Consider the following 20,592-nt stretch of genomic DNA (forward strand, 5'->3'; position numbering starts at 1 on the left):
AAACAGGTGTTTAAGGCTGCTATTGGCCCAATAGAACATTTTAATCCCCTTTCTTTGATTTTAAAAAATAAGGGGTGTGGGTTTGTAAAAAGAAAAAAATTATCTATATCTATATCTATATGTATATATAGAGAAAAAACATTTTTAAAGGATTTGTGTCCTTTGGGGTTTATGTCCTTGGAAATTAATGTTTTAACCAAATTTTAGAGATTAATCATGGTAGGGAAGAACACACAACTATGCAGATTTTAGAAATGTGCAATAAAAGTATTGGTTTACAAAAAGATTTTACCTTAACATCAGTTAACATAGGGATGTATATGTATAACTTAAATTCTTTTAATGTGCATTTGCTATACTATCATGTTTGCATAGGTTTGTGGGAGTCAGGAAAGATGATCTGTGAGTTGTCTTGGAACCACAGAGACATATTTCTTACACTTCAATGACTACTGAGGTCTTCTGGCCCAGGAAATGTTCCAGGAGCCGCCCTTCATGGACTAAACACAGTGGCCCAGGCTCATAGCACTCTGCAACATGCCATTTCTTTCACTCTTTTTGCTTCTACCTACACAAAGATAGAGAACCAATCAGAACACAGCATCAGTGAGGGAATGGAGAGAAAGTTCATAGTAGGCGAGTGGCTTGCTGTGTTTATGCTGGGAATGGCTCAACCAGGAGACCTTCATGGAGCATGGCCAGCCTGCACGTGCTGTAATGGTGGACTCCGGACTGCTTTTGTGCTTTTCAGACTTACCTCAGGAAAGTACATCATGAGACATGTGAAAAGATTAATCCACAGAGATGCTCACTTGTGGAATTATGTGTAACACTATGAATTGTTGGAACAAACAAAATTTCCATGAGCAGAGGGCTGCTTAATGCAGTCTGTTGGGATGGAAGACTAGGCAGCCATGACAACCGAGGCTGTAAACACTGAGTGACCTCAAAAATGTTCACAAGGCAGTGGTACATGTATTTATTTACTTACATATTCACTTACTTTCTTGTGTCAGTACTGACCCTGGAACTCAGTGCTCTTTCCTGGCTTTTTTTTTAATGTCAGGTTGTTGTTGTTTTTGTGGGGGAGGGACATTTGTCTGTTATTTTCTTTTTTAGTACTGGGTATTGAACCCCAGGATGCTGCACTTACAAAGCAAGCACTTTGCCACTGAGCTATATCCCAGCCCTTGCTTGTTTTTTATTTTTTTTTTGCTTGAGGCCGGTGCTTTACCACTTGAGTCACAACTCCACTCTTGGCTTTTTTGTGGTTAATTGGAGAAAAGAGTCTCACAGACTTTCCTTCCCAGGCTGGCTTTGAACCATGATACTCGGTTCTCAGCCTTCTAAGAAACTAGGATTATAGGCATGAGCTACCTGGGATTATAGGCATGAGCTACCAGGGCCCAGTTAGGTAATGGTTCATTTAAAAAGCAGCTTACAAAGATGTATTTACTTATAAATACCATAAACACGAAAGGATCCACTAGAATATTTTATTTTTAGTTTTAATTTCTTAAACTTCTGAAATATTTCCCAGTAAACTTCAGTATTTTGTAATCAGAAAACTCAACTAAAATTGATTTTTTTTCTCTTTTTAAAAACCAGATTTCATGCTTGTAATCCTAGCTACTTGTGAGGATCATGGTTCAAAGCTAGCCAGGGCAGGAAAGTCTGTAAGACTCTTTTCTCCAGTTAACCATCAATAAACCAGAAGTAGAGCTGTGGCTCAAGTGGTAGAGTGCTAGCCTTGAGCACAAAAGCTCAGGGCCAGTTCCTAGGCCCTGAGTTCAAGCCTCAAGACCAGCATCAAAACAAATAAGAAACAAACAAACAACAAAAGCAGAGGATCTAAGTGTCAGTTTTCAAAAAATGATCATAGGAAAAAAAAAGTGTTCAACATCACTATTTAAAAGTGAATACAAGCTGGGCGCTGGTGGCTCACGCCTGTAATCCTAGCTACTCAGGAGGCTCAGATCTGAGGATCGCGGTTCAAAGCCAGCCTGGGCAGGAAAGACCGTGAGACTCCTATCTCCAATAAACCACCAGAAAACCAGAAGTGGCACTGTAGCTCAAGTGGTAGAGCACTAGCCTTGAGCTGAAGGGCTGAGGGACAGAGCCCAGGCCCAGAGTTCAAGCCCCACGACTGACAAAAAAAAAAAAAAAGTGAATACAAATCAAAACTACAAGGTGTCAGTTCACTATACTTAGAATTACCCAAAAGACAAAGAGACAAAAAGTAACACATACTGGTAAGGACACACAAAAAGAAGAGCACTTCTAAACCATGGTGGGAGTGAAAATCTTTACAACTATTATGGAAAACATTATAACAAATTAAAATAGGGCTATTTCTAGTTATATATAGCCCTATTTTTAGTTATAGATCCAAAGGAAATTAAACATGCATTACAGGGGGAAATCTGTGTCATTCTCAGTAGACACAATATGCAAATACTGTAACTTTAAGGTCTATGAATAGATAACTATATATTTTATATATAGTCATGTGTGTTTGTATACACACCCATGTATATACACTATGGAATGGTATTCAGCCTTAAAAATGTAAGAACTTATGTTATTTGTGACAATATAAATAAATTGGAGGGCAACAATTATAAGTGAAATAAGTCTTACGAGAAAAATGCTTCAAGGCATTATTTTTTCTCTTTCTTTTTTTTGAGGTTTCAATTCAAGTTTATGAGTATGATGCATTTTGATCAATGTCATAATTCCTTCACACCCATGTCTCCCAATCCCATTTTTACATGAAATCTTTGTTGTTGCTGTTGTTTTGGGTACTATTTGGATTTGAACTGAAGACTTCATGCTTGCTGGGCAGGCATTCTAACACTTGAACCACTTTTTACTTTGGTATTTTTGAGGTAGGTTCTCACTTTTTGCCTGGGTCAGTCATGATACCCCTGTTTACACTTCCCACCACACCTGGGAATACAGATACATGCTACCAAGCTCATATTTTATTGACTGAGATGGGGGCCGAGCTGTTGTTTTTTTTTTTTCTTTGCCTGGATTGGCCTTGAATAGCGATCTTCCTTATCTCAGTCTCCTGAGAATCTAGGATGACTGGTTTGAACCAATTACACAATTTATGTGGAGTTACAAACAGAGAAACACCACTGAAGATAGTTGGATGATGGTTGCCAGTGACTGGGGGAAGGAGAAATTGGAAGATACAGGTAAAGGGTATGGTTATACAACATGAGTAAGTTCTGGAGGTAGTCAATGTAACAGTAGTTATTAGAGTCTTGAAATTTGCTAAGCGCAGCAGATGACACCCAAAAAGAAAATGAAAATTCTGTAAGACAATGGATATGTTAAATTAGTGTGACAGCAGCAATTATTTCACAAGATGTATATAACAAAACATAAGTGAAATTTCAACAGGTACAAGCTTTCCAATTATCTTTGAATAAACATGGAAAAATTAAAAACTGTATTGCTTTGTTTATACCTACTTACTGTAGGCAGAACACTCATAGTAGGGCCCAACTGTAAGAAGCAGCAAAACTTGTTGGTCGTGGGGGCTTGAACTCTGGGCCTGGGCGCTGTCCCTCAGCTCTTCAGCTCAAGGTGAGCTCTCTACCACTTGAGCCACAGACCCATTTCCAGCTTTTTCTGCTTATGTGGTACTTAAGGAATTGAACCCAGGACCTCATGCATGCAAGGCAAGCACTCTACCATTGAGCCACCTTCCCAGCCCAAGCAGCAAAACTTTTAAGGAAATACTTGCACTTTTTACTTTCTTAGTAACAATCTTCTTTTGTCTACAAGATGAGCTTTTGCTTAAAGTTACTGACACTCTGTGCTGAAAAAAGGGAAATTCTTTCCAAAGCAGCCTCTAAGTGCCCATGCATGTGGAGAGCAGAATCCTTGTGTGTCCTCAATTACTCCCAGGGGGCTCTGGGATGCAAAGATGGGCTCATAGAGACCTCCCTAGGCCACACATTGTCCATAGGCCCCTTCTGTGGTCTTTAGGAGGTTGCAGTTGGTGGATAATACAATAGAGTACAATACAATAGAATCCCTCACTAAGGGTACAGATGAGTGGGGTCGGGCAAGGAGACTGAGACATCGCAGTATACTCAGGTGGGGACAAGGGGATGAAGACAGGTTTAGGGTGGACAGACTCTGTGAGTCATGGCTGAGAGTGGCTTTGTCACCTGATACAAAGCAGGGTTCAGGGGTCTAGAATAACTCCAGAGATTAACAGAAAGCTGTGACTATGTGCTATCCATCAAGCCTTAGAAACAGAGAGAATATTTCCCCTTCTCTGATCACCAAGAACTTATATTTATGTTATGGCATTTTATGGTTTTTCAATCCAATTTGCTCTCATTTTTAAATAATTTTATTGCCTTTAGGTAGTTATACAAAGGGGCTTCAATTTCACATGTCAGTTTATGAGTACAGTGCATCTTGATCAATATCACCCCTTCCACCATTCTCCTCCACCTCTCCTGACTACCCATTCCCTCATTTTTCCCTGTTACATTTTCACATGTGGACATTGAATACTATGACTGCATTCATCCATGCTTCCTTGCTTCAATTATGTACCCCATTCCCCTTGACCTTACTCAGTCCCTGACCCTCAAGTACCAACGTTTTGGTATTTATTTTATTCAACCATAGGTTAGCTGTTCAAAGGCATTATAACACTGGAATTCTCCCCTGCATATACCATACTTCCATCAATACATTTGTGTGCATGTGCAGGTTACTCTGCAGTGTGCACTATTTATTGAGCAGCCACTCTATGTAGAGGATAACTGCTATGGCTGGTATAAAGATGTGTGTAGATAAAGTCCTTGACCTCTGCTGGTAAGGCAAAAGCCTCCACAACAGTGGAAATCAAATTGAAATAGGCTCTAATAGTATCTTCTGTCTCTATTTCCTTCAATGCCTTAGAAAAAGGTGTTTCAATGAAAAATGCCAGTGTTGTTCTGTTCATATCATCTTAAAAACTGCTGCTATGAAGGGCATAGTTTCAATGATTTTCAATATATGCTCCATTATTTTCTGGCATGAAAACTGATTGGTGACTTTGTAATCTGTCCATTATTTTAGTGGATCCAGAGATTTGATGACCGGTTTGTGCTTCAACAGGTGGTCCCCATGGTAGTAAGTCATCCCAGACAAGCTAACTTTATTTTGCTAAACCAACATTTACCAAAATGCCTCTTGTCTCCTGTATTACTTGTACCCTGCATCAGAGTTAAGAGATACATGTAAATGAACCCCATCTTCATCTCAAAATATACAACTCAGCATAATCCTACTAAGCTAAGGAGAAAATAAAATTCAGTGTATGCGTCTCCTCTTGCACTCACCTAAAACAACTTCTTTAGGAAGTCGCATCTTGGAGTTCATTTGAGTCTTTGAATACTTGGGCTTCAAATTCCATTTGGCTCTATAAAGTAGAAGTATTCAATTTACTACAAACTTCGAAACAAAATGAACAACATAAGATGCTTCATGTATTTCTGTAATGTTAATACAGTCATGATATCTGCAAAAGGACAGACATCAATAACTTTTTATTTTGATCTTCATTTTTTTTCCATGATGGAACCTTATGTTCTTGTTTAGCTTTTTCTCTCAAGGGTGTGTTTTACCATTTGAGACACAGCTCTACTTCTGGCCTTTTTTTTGGGGGGGGGGGGTCCAGTCATGGGGCCTGAACTCTGGGCCTGGGCACTGTCCCTCAGCTCTTCAGCTCAAGGCTAGTGCTCTACCACTTGAGCCACAGCGCCACTTCCAGCTTTTTTTCTTTATGCTTATGTGGTGCTGGGGAATCGAATTCAGGGCCTCATGCATGCAAGGCACGCGCTCTACCACTGAGCCACCTTCCCAGCCCCACTTCTGGCTTTTTTGGTTCTTAATTGTAGATAGGAATCTCATAGACTTTTCTGTGTGGCCTAGCTTGCAATCTCCATCATCAGATCTGTCTCTTGGGTAGTTAGGACTTACACACATGAGCCACTAGTACCTGGAAACTCTTCATGTGTTTTTCACTCATAGATTTGGTCAGTGCTGAGAACATTCCAAGCACAATGCTTGCTTTGGGGACCAAAAAGATGAGCCAATGCTATGACCCACTCTCCACGAGCCTCTAACCTGGCACAAAGCTCAGGAAGAAGCTATGAGCATAAATCAGGATGAAGGTCAGAGTAGGGATCAACACTAGTGCACTCTGAGTGTCCAATTGAAGCATTAGGGCATGACCAAAGGATGGGAAAGAAGTTTCCTGAAACAGAAGAAGACTGACTCAGAGCTACAGCACAGGTGAGTGAGGGATGTGGTTCAGTAAAATAAGGACTTGAGAGAATTTGCAGGGTGATTTATTAACAGAGTAGATGACCTGAGCAAAGGCAGACTGGGGGTGGATGAGAAGGAATAGATGGTAGTGCAGGTCTTAAATCTATATGCTTTTTCAAGAAGTTTGGCTGAGAAGGAAGATCATTAGGAAATAAAAATAGAAGTGGGATAAGGCAAGTTCCCTCCCTCCTTTCCTTTCTTCCTTCTTTTCTTCCTTTCTTCTTCCTCCTTCCCTCCCTCCCTCTCCTCTTCCTTCTTCTTTCCTTTTCCCATGTTTGTTTGTTTACTTATGGTGCCAGTTTTGCAGCTCAAATTTAGGGCCTCATGCTCTCATTTGAATTTTTCCTCAAGGCTGGAGCTCTACCACTTTAGCCATCGTACCACTTTGGGTTTGGGGCTGGTTAATTGGTGATAAGATTCTCACAGACTTTCCTGCCTGGGGTAGACAACTTTGAACATCTATCTTCTTATCTTACCCTCTTCAGAAACTAGGATTACAGGCATGAGCCACTGATTTCCAGCTTTCCTCCTTCCTCCCTCCCCCCTCCCTCCCTTCCTTCCTTCCTTCCTTCCTTCCTTCCTTCCTTCCTTCCTTCCTTCCTTCCTTCCTTCCTTCCTTCCTTCCTTCCTTCTGTTCTCCCTCTTTTCTTTTCTTTTTGTCTTTTAGGGGGAATGGTTTTTAATCCTTCAAATTCTAACAGGAAGGTTTTGTTAGTGAAGGAGGAGTCCGTGGATGCTGGGAAAGCCAAGCAGGTCTGGATCTCCCTATCAGTCACCTCTGAGATCATCCATGCACTCCTCCACCTGTCCACCCATCATTCACTAGGCACCTATTTAATGTCACAGGTAGAGGATGAGAAAATACACTGAGAAAAGAACAGAGTTCTAAGGGAGCTATAGAGCTAAGGGAGCTAATACTATGTGATGGCACGGATAGTAAGTAAACAAGTAAATATCAATTAGGAAGTGAAAACATTAATGAAGAAAATGAAAGCAGGGCTGTGACAGAAAGGGTAATGTTGAAATGGCCAAGATGAGGCTCTATAAGGAAGAAGCTGGATGCCATGGGAGACTGAGGCACATGATTTGGTGAAAGTACTCTGGGCAGAGGCTATGGCAAATGCAAGGCATGGAGAGAGGAGTATCAACATGGCTAGTATAGTTGTAGTGGCCTCTACAGAGAGAATCAGGGAGAGGAGGAAATGTGGTTGGAGAGAGAAGGGGACCATTATATCCACTTCAGGGTTGGAGCTAGGGTGGGACATGACAGCCTTTGTATTTCCAAAGATAGGACATGTTGTGGAGACAAGGCACTAGATAGTCAACAGTAGAAGCAAGAAAGCTCATTATCTTTGTTGGGAGAGCAAAAGCACGGGGGAAGCAGGAGTGGAGGGAGGAAGGGTGAGCAAATTCAGTCATTGTATTCAATGTACATTATGAGAAAAATGAACTACAGTGACTTGTGGGTAGAGAAGGGAGGGAGGGATGGGGAAGAATGAAGGGAAGGGTGACATTGCCAAGAAGCATTGTACTCATAACATGACTTATTGAATTATAACTCCTTCATACAACCACTTAATAATAGCAACAAAATAAAAGAAAGCTCATGATCTAGTCCAAGGGACAGATACCTGTGTCATAGACGTGGAGATTTTAGTCAGGGCTATAGTCAGGGCTCTTTGGTTTGTGACTGAATAACTAGGGAGATGCAGGAGGGCCAAGTTGGGGACATATCCAACAGGCAGCTGGAGATATGAACCAGAGCATAAGGGGCTAGAGACATTGATAAAGCACATCATGTAATTAAAACACGCAATGAACTCTGGAGGTTGAAATCTGAGGATCTTGGGTTGAAAAGCTAGCCTAGGAAGAAAAACCCATGAAACTCTTATTTCCAATTAACCAGAAAAAAAAAAATCAGAAGTGGAGCTGTGGCTCAAGTGATAAAATACCAGCCTTGAGTGAGAAAGCCAAAAGAGTCTCAAGCTGGAGTACAAAAACTAATAAAAATCCTGCAGTGAATGGCTGTCATCTTCATAACAAAGCCCAACCCTACATGGTCCTTCTAGACATCTGCTGCCATATCTCCGGCCTCCACACATCAGCTTCTCCTCTGAGACAGACTCCTTTGCATGTGTCACTTGCTCTTGTTCTCGCTCCTCCTCCCTCATTTATAAATACATCATTCCTTTTGCATAAATTAATTAGTCCTGGTTCCTTGGTCCTTTGAAACAAATCTTCCTTTGTCTCACCTGCCACTGTGGTTCCACACAAAATGGAGGTTCTGGCACAGCATATCAGGGTACCCCACTCTGAGTTGAGTGAACTTGGGCAAGTTGCCTACATCATCAGAGCCCAAATTTACCCATGTATACAGGAAGGATAATAATACCACATACTTCTTAAGGCTGTTAGAGGGATTAAATGAAGTGATATGCAGCACAGAGCCTATGACTTTGCCTGGCATAGCTGAAGCACCATAGAAGTAATTAAATATTATTATAATAATACTTATCACCCTCTTGTGCAATTATTTGCATGTTGGTTTTTGCCCTTAAGCATGGCCATTGAGCCTTTCATCTGTGCTTCTGATTACACATTAAGCCTTGTTAATTGTTTCTAACATGAATGAGTAAGTTCATGAATGAAAAACGAACCACTGGCTACAGTAGCACCATGAGATAAATTGTCAGGTTCTTCTTTAGTGGCTTTTCTCTACTTAGAGCTTTGTCACTGCAGGAAATGTGATTTCCCTGGTCCTCCACTCATCAAACCCAGAAGTTTTGGATTGTTTATCCTGGATTATATTTTGGTTATGGTTCAGCAGAACTCCTGATATTACCTTTGGGTCAGGTAGGCAAGGTCCAAAGGCTTCCAGCAAAAGAGTCTCTTCCCTTACAGCTTTCTCATAGTCTGCAAAAGACAGCTTCCCATCATGGTCATGGTCCTGAGAGGGGAGGAGACAGTAATGTTCCATTCAACATATGACATACTTATCATAGACACTCTATTCAGATCCAATTGGTAATAGAAGAAATGTGCTAGAAAAATAAGAAAATGGGTTGTGAAACTGTACAGAATTTTTGAGGGAGCTACTGAGGATCAAACCTAGGGCCTTATGGATACTAGTCAAGAGCTCTAGAGTTCTACCGCTGAATGACACATCTAGCCCCAAAGATTTATTTTCTTTGTCAGTGGCTTGAACTGAGGGCGTAGGAACTATGCTTACAGTCATGTGCCACTGGCATCTAGTTAAGTTTTTTTGTTGTTGTTGGTCATGGGGCTTGAACTCTGGATGTGAGCACTGTCCCTTAGCTCTTTTGCTCAAAGCTAACATTCTAGCACTTTGAGTCACAGTGTCATTTCCGGGTTTCTAGTGGTTAATTGGAGATAAGAGTCTCATGGCCTTTCTGCCCAGGCTGGCTTTGAACAGTGATCCTCAGATCTCAGCCTCCTGAGTAGCTAGGATTACAGATGTGAGTCACTAGCACCAGGCTAATATTTTTTAAAAAATATTTTAATAACAAGCATAATTCAGGCATTTTATTTAAACAGTAAACTTTACTTATCACAATTTGAATTCTTTGATCTATTCTATATTCAATATGAAACCATGTTACTCATAATTACCATTTTCTTAAGTGTTATTTCAACCAAATCTTTAATTCCTTCATCAGGGTCTTCCTCGGATGGCTGTTTGAGAAGGCTGTTCTTCAACATGTGAAACATTTCCTCTTTTGAAATGAAGCCATCACCATTCAAATCAAACACTTCAAAGCAATCTTAAAAATATGTCAAATTATGAATTTGATACAATCACTAAAGTAACATTTCCTAGGATTAAGTCATCAAGGTCAAGGATGATCTTGTCAGTGCTTTATCAGTCCCACGAGCCTTGTTGCAAGCTTCACAGTGTGTTAACAAACACTGTTGGATATATTCAACAACACTCCTTTCCCCCTAAAAAATCTTGTTTCCCTTACACTGAGCTATGGAAAAGCACACCTAAGAGCAATCACTTGGACATTCTCATCTTGATATGTTGAATACTGTTAAGATATGACTTTAGCAGGGATCATTAGAATTAAAGATCAGAACACTTGAATCAATGTTCTCTGAATTTATACTTCAAGGCAAGAAATGTAAAATGTTTAGCACATACATATATACATGTGTGCCATCTTTCTTGGTGTGAATCCTCCTCAGCATTGCTTACTATTTTTTGATCCCCTACTGATTTAAATTCACTCCATAAAACAAGCTGATGAGGATTCAGACCAATCAATCATCCAACCCACCAACTAAGCCATTTCATTGGCTGGCTTGATTTAAGTACACAACCCCTGTTAGTCTAACATTTACAAAGAGAATAGACTTCCCACTTACATTTCATCTTTTCTTCTAATGATCCTCGAAGGAACAGTGATAATCCATGAACCCATTCTGATACACTTACAGAGCCATCATTATCTTTATCAAAACCTCGGAATACTGCGGAAAAAGATAGATACGATGTAACAATTGTGCTAAATATTAATTCTCAATAAAGTACCTATCGTGGCTTCCTGTCTTTTAGAATTCAAAGAAACCCCCAAAATTCCATGGATCAATGTCCTTATTTGGCCAAGAAGAAAACTAAGACATCATAACATTGGAAAGTACTTCTAATTACACAATCAAATTTTCCTTTCATATTTTGTGAAAATAAAAGAATGTCCTAAAATAAAATATATGAATCACTTAGACACATTAAAGATTAATATACATAATTTTATGTTTTGTTACTTAAGTAACACTATTACACTATAGGACTTTTTGTGTGTGTGTGGCAGTCCTTGTGTTTGGACTCAGTGCCTGGGCACTGACCCTGAGCTCTTGGGTTCAGGAGTAGTACTCTACTGCTTGAGCCACATCTTCACTTCCAGCTTTTTGCTGGTTAGAGAAAAAAGTTTCACAGATTTCCTTGATAGGCTAGCTTTGAACTTCAACACTCAGCCTCCTGAGTGTAAGGTATATTAAATAGGTAGGTTTCATTAGGTAGCCGATAAAGAGATCACCAGGTGCTATTCAGACAGGAAAAGAAGTGTATTTACAGAGCTGCTGTCCCTTCCGTGCCTGGTGGAGAAGCATGGCTGAAAAAGGAAGGGGATGATCCACCCCTGGGCCAGGACTTATCTAGGCCAGGGACAGGAAGAGGTGTGACCAGGTGGGGGAAAGATGTGGCCACACTGGATCCTGATGTGACCTCTGGGTCTGGGACCCTCCTAAGGTCAGATGGGAGGCATGTGATCAGAGGTGGCCCAGGATGTGACCTAGCAGGAGGGGAAGGTGACTGCTTCCAGGTGTGCCAGTTATCTAGATAACAGATCCTGGGCAGAAACTTAGCCAAGAGGTAGGGAGGTATCCCTTTGCAGACCTTACACTGAGTAGCTACAATTATAGGCTTGAGCCACAAGCACCTGGCTATAGAATTGTTTTTAACTCTTATTAAGCTATTTTCTAGGCTAAAAGGAAATTTAGTAATAAAATTAAGATGTAACAAAAATACATTTTTAATCTTTAAACTCTTAAACTTTCAATTGCCTTTTAAAAACTATGCTATTTATTACATTTCTAAGTAGAAATATAAATGTTTTGGGATTTTTGATATGAAGAAAGATAAACTTATTCTACTTTACTTTGCCCATTTCCTTTTATTTATTTATTTTTGTGTCAGAACTGCAGCTTGAACTTTTCTTCATCTGTTTTGTTCAATGAGGTTGTCACTCTGCCATTTGGGCCACACTCACATTTTTTTTTTTTTTTTTTGGCTTGTCAATTAGAGATAAGAGTCTAACAGATATTTGTGCCTGGGCTGGCTTCAAACCGCAATCTTAATATCTCAAACTCCTGAGTAGCTTAGATTACAGACATGAGCCATTTGTACCTGCCTGATTTTGCTCATTTTTCATATATAAAATAAAGAGAATATTATTGCCTTCTGTGTGAAATTTGGAAAATTACAATTTCAAGTGAAATTGATCATGTGAAACACAAAACATCCAAGGGTATAACCAAGTTCCACAGTTTGCAGTAGTGGCTGGATTTTGCTGGTTTGAATCCTATGTGTCTCTCACCTCTGTCCATGATCATGTCATCTGTCATTCCAAATGTTGTGTGCAGGATGTTCCGAAATGCATTGCGATCAAGTCCTGTGACTGAACTTGGCCGTTCTGTTGTTTCCCCCACCAAGGTATAGAAAAGATTTATGAGTCTTTTCACTTCAAATTTGTTAACTGTAAAAGAATAAAATGAAGATGGAGCAAAAGTATGCTTTTCATCTTTAAGTTCTAACTTAAATTTTGTATTAATGAATATCTATGTGTTATGAATCTGTCTGCTTGCTTTCTATCCATAATCAATCAGTCCATTGATCTGTCTATCATCTATCTATCTATTTATGTGACTACACCTCAAAGATAGCAGATATACATTTGTCTCTTAGAGGCGTTTTGAGATTCAGTACCCTTAAGTTAATGGAAGATGAAAGCCATTACTCAAGGAAAATGCAGCATTTGTTCCAAACAAAAGTGAGATGTTAGATAGATTCAAGTCCACTGATGTTTTGGAGATAAGAAGATAATATTAGCCATGGGACATGAACAATGACTGAAGTGTCAGATTCTAAACTTTGCAAAGCTGGTAGAGGTCTGGCTCACAATAAGAATGGTAAAGTTCCCCCATCATTTCATGGGATTTACAAATAAGCTCTCTTTTGTCTAACTCAGAATCATCTTTTTCTAATAAATAAATTTAAGCATATGCTATCATTCAACATGGTTCTTAAGGATTATATGAAAACAAGCTATTCAGTAGTACTTTGCAGGAAGGACATCTTTATTTAAAGGATGTATACACGCAGGTTCTTGCTTGCATACATAATTGCATACAGTGAGGTGTTTATAAACACTGAGTTAATTATTTGTGTTTCAACAACTACTTGAGATAAGTAGAAGGGTTACTGCCTGGCACTAAGAGTACAAAAATGAGTCTAAATATGAAGAATGAGTAAAAGATAGGAACAATTTTATTTCAAAACCAGATAAAATTATGGCACAATACTTTACAAAAATAAGGATAAAACAATACTCTCTCTCTCTCTCTCTCTCTCTCTCTCTCTCTCTCTCTCTCTGTTTGCACAGAGTAGAAAACTGTGCTTCATCCTAAAGGATAGGAAAGGCTTGAGTATGATTTCTGGTTTTATGAACCCCATTTTAAGAGAAAACATGAAACCTTGGTATAATGAAAAGTTTAATAAATAACAAAAGAAAATAATGATTAAAAATTTAAAATGAGCTGTTAAGTTACTATGAAAACCAGTTCCTCAAAAATAAGACACAGAATTTCCATATGATACAGAAATTCTGAGTGTGTCCATGGAAGAACTGAGAGAAGAACTACACAGCTGCATACCAATGTTCATATTAGCACTGTTCACAAGGAAGCAAACCATTTCTAGATGGTTGAATGACTAAACAAAATGTGATATATATATATATGTATATATATATATATATATATATATATACATATATATATATATGTATTCTTGCAATGGCATATTATTCAGCCTTAGGAAAGGAAGCAACATCCTATCCAATACTACAAGAGGCAGGAATATTTATGGACATCATGATAAGTAAAAGATCTAGAAATAAAAGAAGTGTGTTATGTGATTGTACTTAAATGATGTACTTACACTAATCAAATTCATAATGACTGAATGTAGACAGGTAGTTACAAGGTATTTGAGGAAAGGAAGGAATAGGGAGTTAGTATATAGTTGATACAAGGAAAAGATGGAAAAGTTCTGGAATGTGAGTCTAGATCCCCCTTTATCTGAAATTTCACTTCCTTGTGTTGGGTTCAGTTACCCACCAATGGAGTATAAAAACAGCAAATAGAAGCATTCTTTCTCAAATTTATAAATTTTAAGTAACTTTCATTATAGAATATGGCTATAGTTGTTTATTTCATTATTTGTTACTGCAGTGAATCTCTTACTGTGCCCAATCTATAAATTAAAATGCATCATAGGTATATGATATATCATATCATATGATATATCATATCATAGGTATATATGATACATATAGGGTAAGTATGTGACTGTAGGTTTGATACGCTACAATTTTAGACATCAACTAGGAGAGGAGAACCATTCCTCCCATGTGTAATGGGGGAACTTGTGTACTTAATGTTACATTCAGCACAAGTACATTATATACAATATACATAATATCTAATATATTTTATATTGTATATTATTATATATTATGTCATATAATCTATTAGATATTATGTAAGTATATGTATACTAGTATGTATATATATTATGAATGAGCAAAAACTAAACCCACCAAACACTGTTTTAAAGGAGGAGGGAAGAGAAAAAGGAGTTAAGAAAGAACAATGTAAAACACAGTTAAGCCAGGTGTGGTGGCTCAAGCCTGTAGTCCTACCTACTTTAGAGGTGGAGATTGGGGGAATCTCGATTTGAGCCAGCCCAGGCAAAAAAGAAGTTCACAAGACTCCATTTCAACCATGACTGGGCGCAGTGGTGTACCCTTGAATCACTTTTCTTCAGAATGCTCTGTATGTGTCTTGTAGATCACATTCTGTAGCATAGTGGATTTACTTGGTGCTTACTTAAGATTCTTTTTCTCTAACAGTCTCATCCACCACATTATAATCTGACAAGTAATAAGAAATTTGACTTTAGTTAAAATTCCTCTGTTTAAAGACACTTAAAATTATTAAAATATTCATTCTGTAATTATTTCTACAGAAAATTCTGTATCATTTACTTTTAACAGGTAACTATCAGTTTTAGGGGAATCACTTTAAAGTGATATTTAAATATGGTAAGAGATAATATTTCTTGATATATTTTCACTTATCTTTAAAAAAATACACTTATCTTCCAATTGTCTGTACCATGCTTGTTCACTGCAAAGTAGCCACTGAAAAGTGGAAATCGAGTTGGGAACAGATTGTTTACCACATGTTTAACTTTGTTATGCAATTCAGTTTCCAAACAAATCTGTGATCTCAGACATAGGGTTCTATGCCGTTCAATTCCTCTTCCCTAGAGATGATCAGACATTGATGAGTATTTTCCTCATCTCCTGTGAGCTTCCAACCCTTAGATTTGCCAGGTTATTTTGCTCTACAAAGATCTAGAAAGCAAGCTGTGGTGCATGGTGGTGCATAGTGTCCTTAATTCTACTACTTTCTTAAGTCCAGTGCCTTTTTTTTTTCTTTTCCTATTTTGGTATCCATTTGAGTCTAAGACACGTCTTGTGGGCCCCCATGATTGTATTTCTATAATACAAAGTAAGTTAAGTGGGTCTGAAAAGCAGGCCGAGTGCATGCTCCAGGGTAGGCAGCACTAGATGATGAGTATAAATTCTTAAAATTCTTAGACTGAATGTCTGCCCCAAGGAGCTAGCATTTCTGTAAGGCCTTTTCAGGTGTCTCTTTAGGGAGTAGGCATGAAGAGGGATCTGTCATCACACCAGCCTAGAAGCTGGCACTGCAGGGACATCAGCACTGTGTTACATAGACATATGGCCCAGGAGGCCTCTGCTGGTCCAACACCCAAGTTTTACTTACAATGCTTACTATTTTTTGTTAAGGTCTCCGTCAGCTTCTGCAGCCTCTTCCGGTTCATGATGGGAACTCATGCGTTCGGCTCCCGGCGCGTGTTTCCAGATGCGCACCTCCTAGATTCTCAGGAAATCTACCGACCAGGGGCTCGGGTATCTTAGCCAGGTGTCCGGGCCAGACGTGTACGCTACTCTCACAGACCGTAGCGATGGCAACGGCTGGCTCAGCAGGCCACCGATTGGCTCCCGGGATAAGGGAGCCTGGGACATAAGCACCCTCCAACACACAGAGCAGCCTGGCAACGCCTGCGCCGGCCGCGGATTGGCCCTCGGGCAGGGGTGTGTGGTACACTGCCACGCCTCACATACAAAGTGGCCGAGGCAATGGCCAGGGAGACTTCCGATTGGCTCCTGGAGTGTCCCAGCCCAGCCTATTGCTGACTGGATGCTGATTGTCACTATCTTTTGGATTCACAACCCCTTTGACTGCAACATAAACAATCCAAACCTAAAAGTATGTGCTTGCCTGTGTTAGGGATGTTTTTGGTAGTAAGCATTAGACCTCAAGAGGACGCTTGTCTTTAGGGAGACTAGGGGAAATTGTCATCCGGACAAACGTATCGGGGCTTGTGCTGGCGGGTGAGATACTTTTCAGTGAGTCTTTCTGCTTGGACACCAGGAGGGTTTGGCCCACTATATCTTCATGGCTTTGGTGCTATTGCAGAGAGCAGTCTTTTATTTTTCTCCCCCATCCACCGTCTCACTCTTGGGAGGTGAAGGTAGGTTGTCACTCGAATTTGGAAAGAGCCACTATCAATTTTCAAACTAGTTATGGTCTCAAATGGAAACAGGCTGTAGCTTAGTTTGAGGGTACAACCCCATCTTGCTTTTCTGGAAAATATCCCCCTTTTGCTTATTTGATAGATTTCGTGTGTCTACAAACTGCATCTGCATTGTGAGAGACACAATCACATCTGCAGTGCCAGAGACTTTCTGCTTTTCTTAAAAAAAAAATTATTGTCAAGGTGATGTGCAGAGGGGTTACAGTTACATACGTAAGGTAGGGAGTACATTTCTTGTCTAACTTGTTACCCCTTCCCTCATTTTTCTCCACCTTTCCATCCCCCAACTCTCCTCCCCCCAAGTTTTACAGTTCATTTCCAACATATTGTTAAGTATTGCTGTTAGATAGGTTCCTCCTTTGTCTCATCATTTTGTTGTTCCCCTTCCCTATATCAGATAAACATATACATAATATCTGGATAACAAAATCAAATATAGTGACAATAGGGGATGAACCATAAGGAAAAATACACAAAAGAAAAAAAGAAATCACATAGTACATTAAAGCAACAACAACAAAGAAAAACCTCTTGTTTACATGTCTTGGAGTTCATTTTGCTTAGCATCATCTTATATGGTCATATGTACATAGCTGACTTTCTGCTTTTCTTAACAGCATGTGGGAGGCCCTGTTTGAATTAAGACACAAATGTCATAGGTCAACCACCAGCAGAAACCTACATGTTCTCCACAGGGCCTCTTTGTTTAGCATTAAAGGAGAATTGTTCACAATCTATGCCATTTCATGGCAAATACTCTTACCTTCAGATTGAAGGCAGAAAAAATTTCACCAATAATGAGTAACAACCCCCAAATAAAATAGTTCTAATGTTGATGTTTTTGATATCTCTTTGCTGTTGTATTGGCTAGTAGAATGAAGAATTGAATGAAGGATTGGGCTGTTTGCAACCAGAATAGAGAATGATTGGAGAAGGCAGGGACTGTATTACTATAAAGCAAATTGCTCAAGGTCTGTTAATTAACATGAAGTTACAGCCATTAATATACACAAATGTATCAACTAAAGTATGGTATACGAAGTGGAGTATTTCAATGTTGTAATTCTTTTAGATAATGAATTATAGTTTAACAAAATGAATACGAAGAAGCTGGAGTACATACTCTTTGGGGGAAAGTCAAAGGAATGAGAGGGTAAACAATTAGAAAGGTATGTGAATGCATTTATTAATCCTCAATGTATATATGTGAAAATATAGTTACATAAATTGAGGGGATAGATGGTGTTGGGAGGGTTGGGGGAGAATCATGGAGAGGTTGACATTGTGCTTGCAAACTGACACATTGAATTCAAACTCCCTTGTACAACTACTTAAGGGTAGTTTATTTTATAGTTTATTTTGTTATTCTTTAAATGAGTTACAAGTTAACAAACCAGTTCATGAATGTAATATATCTTGATTAATATCACCTCTTTCAACATTTTGATCCATTCTTCCCTTTCCCTCACTCTTCTTAATTTTGTAGGATATACATAGGATTCTTGACTGCATTTTCCCTGTTTTCATCTAGTTATTTGTCCACCTCTTTCCCCTTGATCCATCCTATCCCCTTTGAGCACCTGCTTCCTGGTGCTTTATTTTACTGAACTTTGCCTTTGCCTTTCTAAGGAGTTACACTATCTCAGTTCCTTCTGGGTTTACTTAACAAAATTTTTACATGGCTTTCCATTTCTTTGCAAATAGTACAAAATCATCCTTTCTGATGGATGAATACCATTCTTTCTATTTCCATTGAGTATAATGTACCGTGTTTTCTTGATCCATTTGTTCACTGAGGGGCATCTGGGCTGATTCCATATCTTGGCTTGGTGAATAGTGCCGCAATAATATGGTTGTGCTGGTAGTTTACTATATTCTCATTTGAAATCTTTTGGATAAATGTCCAGGAGTGGAATTTCTGGATCATAGGGCAGGATCTTCAACACACAGTGCTGGCAAAACTGAATATCCACATGCACAAAATGGAAACTAGATCCTTATATATCACCTTACACCAGCATTAATTCAAAGAGAATGAAAGATGTGAAGCCATGAAACTATAACAGAAAAGAGTAGAGGAAACATTAGGGCACCTGGGCACAGGTAGAAACTTTCTGAGTAAAGATCCAGAAACACAGTGAATCAAAGAAAAGACTTGACAAACGGGACTGCATCAAACTAAAAAGTGTCTGCATAGCAAAGGACGTAGCCAACAAGCTAAAAAGTTAGCCTGCAGAATGGAAGAAGAATTTTTGCTAGCTACACATTAGACATTGGCCTCATAGCCAGAATATACAGAGAACCTTAAACCCTCAAAACTCAACAACCCAGTTGATGAATGGGCTAATAGGCTAAAGAGAGTCTTTTCAGAAGAAAAATAAAAATGACAAATAAGCAAATAAATACTCAACATCTCAGGCCATAAAGGAAATGCAAATCAAAACAACATTGAGATTCTTCCTCGCTCTATTTAGAATGGCCATTATCAAGAAAACAAATCATAACAGATGCTAGTGATGATGCAGCCAAAAGGGAACCCTAAATACACTGTCAGTGGGAATGTAAACTTGTTTAACTCTGGAAAGCAGTGTGGCAGTTCCTCAAAAAACTAAACATGGAAGGATAATATAAAAAATGAAGAAGAAGAAAAAAGAAATGATAGCAATTAGAAAGTTGCAACAGGACTCTGATTAAATGGTATTACTGTTTAAAGCTGAGTAAATAGAATATGGGAAAAAAAATGAGGACTGAGCATAGTTTAATTTTAGGAAACCCTAGTGGGTTTTTGTTAAAATACAGAATTAAATAGTATTGTTAGAGATGGTTGTAGTTTTGTTTCAAAAGACAGGGAGGTGGGATGTTTTTCAGTATGTAACAGAAGAAGCAACACGTTTGCAAGTTGAGCCGCAGTCACCCTATGTGCACTCCTCCTGTGATGTGATATGCTCTTCACACTGAAGAGAAGAGCATGCCCGGGGCAGCTTAGAAGAAAGCCTATTCTAGATATGAGACCCTTGTCCATTGTATGACTAGTGATTAAATCACCCAACAACAAATCCTCAAAGAAACAACTGCCCGATACATAAGTTGGCTGAAGACTTACAGAGAAACTTCTCTGAAGAGGAAAGAAGAATGGCCAATAGACACATGAAGAAATGCTCAACCTCCCTAGCCATAAAAGAAATGCAAATCAAGACAACATTGAGATTCCACCTCACCCCAGTTAGAATGGCTAGAATCAAGAACTCTAATAGCAACAGATGCTGGAGGGGTTGTTGTCAGAAGGGAACCCTACTGCATTGTTGGTGGGAGTGTAAACTTGTACAACCACAAGACTCCACATAGAGCTTCCCTATGACCCAGCAATCCCACTTTTGAGCATTTACCCAGAGAATCACAAACAAGGCCATACTAAGGCTACCAGCACAACTATGTTTATGGCAGCATTATTTAACATAGCTAAGATATGGAACCAACCCAGATGCCCCTCAGTAGATGAATGGATCAAGAAAATGTGGTATATATATATATACATATATATATATATATGAATTCTATGCCTCCATTAGAAAGAATGACATTGCCCTATTTGTTAGGAAAGACTTGGCAACAATTACATTAAGTGAAGTAAGCCAGGCCCAAAAAACATAGGTCCCATGGTTTCCCTTATTTGCAATAGCTAGTACATGTGTAGGACAAGCAGAAAAGGCCAAAGGCTATGTACATATGACCATATAAGATGATGTTAAGCGAAATGA

The 20,592-nt window shown here is 39.0% G+C and overlaps 1 protein-coding gene across 1 annotated transcript; it reads right to left on the reverse strand.

Moving 5' to 3' along the window:
* Positions 1 to 518: 518 nt before the first annotated feature.
* On the reverse strand, positions 519 to 16,057 carry Efcab1 (EF-hand calcium binding domain 1). The gene is made up of 7 exons (XM_042686262.1): positions 16,000 to 16,057; positions 12,462 to 12,620; positions 10,732 to 10,836; positions 9,976 to 10,127; positions 9,188 to 9,292; positions 5,358 to 5,437; positions 519 to 568 (listed from the first exon to the last, which is right to left on the reverse strand). The coding sequence occupies exons 1-6, from the start codon at positions 16,055 to 16,057 to the stop codon at positions 5,372 to 5,374; spliced, it is 645 nt and encodes a 214-aa protein (XP_042542196.1). The 3' UTR covers positions 519 to 568; positions 5,358 to 5,371.
* Positions 16,058 to 20,592: the final 4,535 nt, after the last annotated feature.

This window comes from Dipodomys spectabilis, unplaced genomic scaffold (assembly GCF_019054845.1).
Source record: "Dipodomys spectabilis isolate Male_0828 unplaced genomic scaffold, ASM1905484v1 ptg000096l, whole genome shotgun sequence".
In the NCBI taxonomy this organism is placed as follows: domain Eukaryota; kingdom Metazoa; phylum Chordata; class Mammalia; order Rodentia; family Heteromyidae; genus Dipodomys; species Dipodomys spectabilis.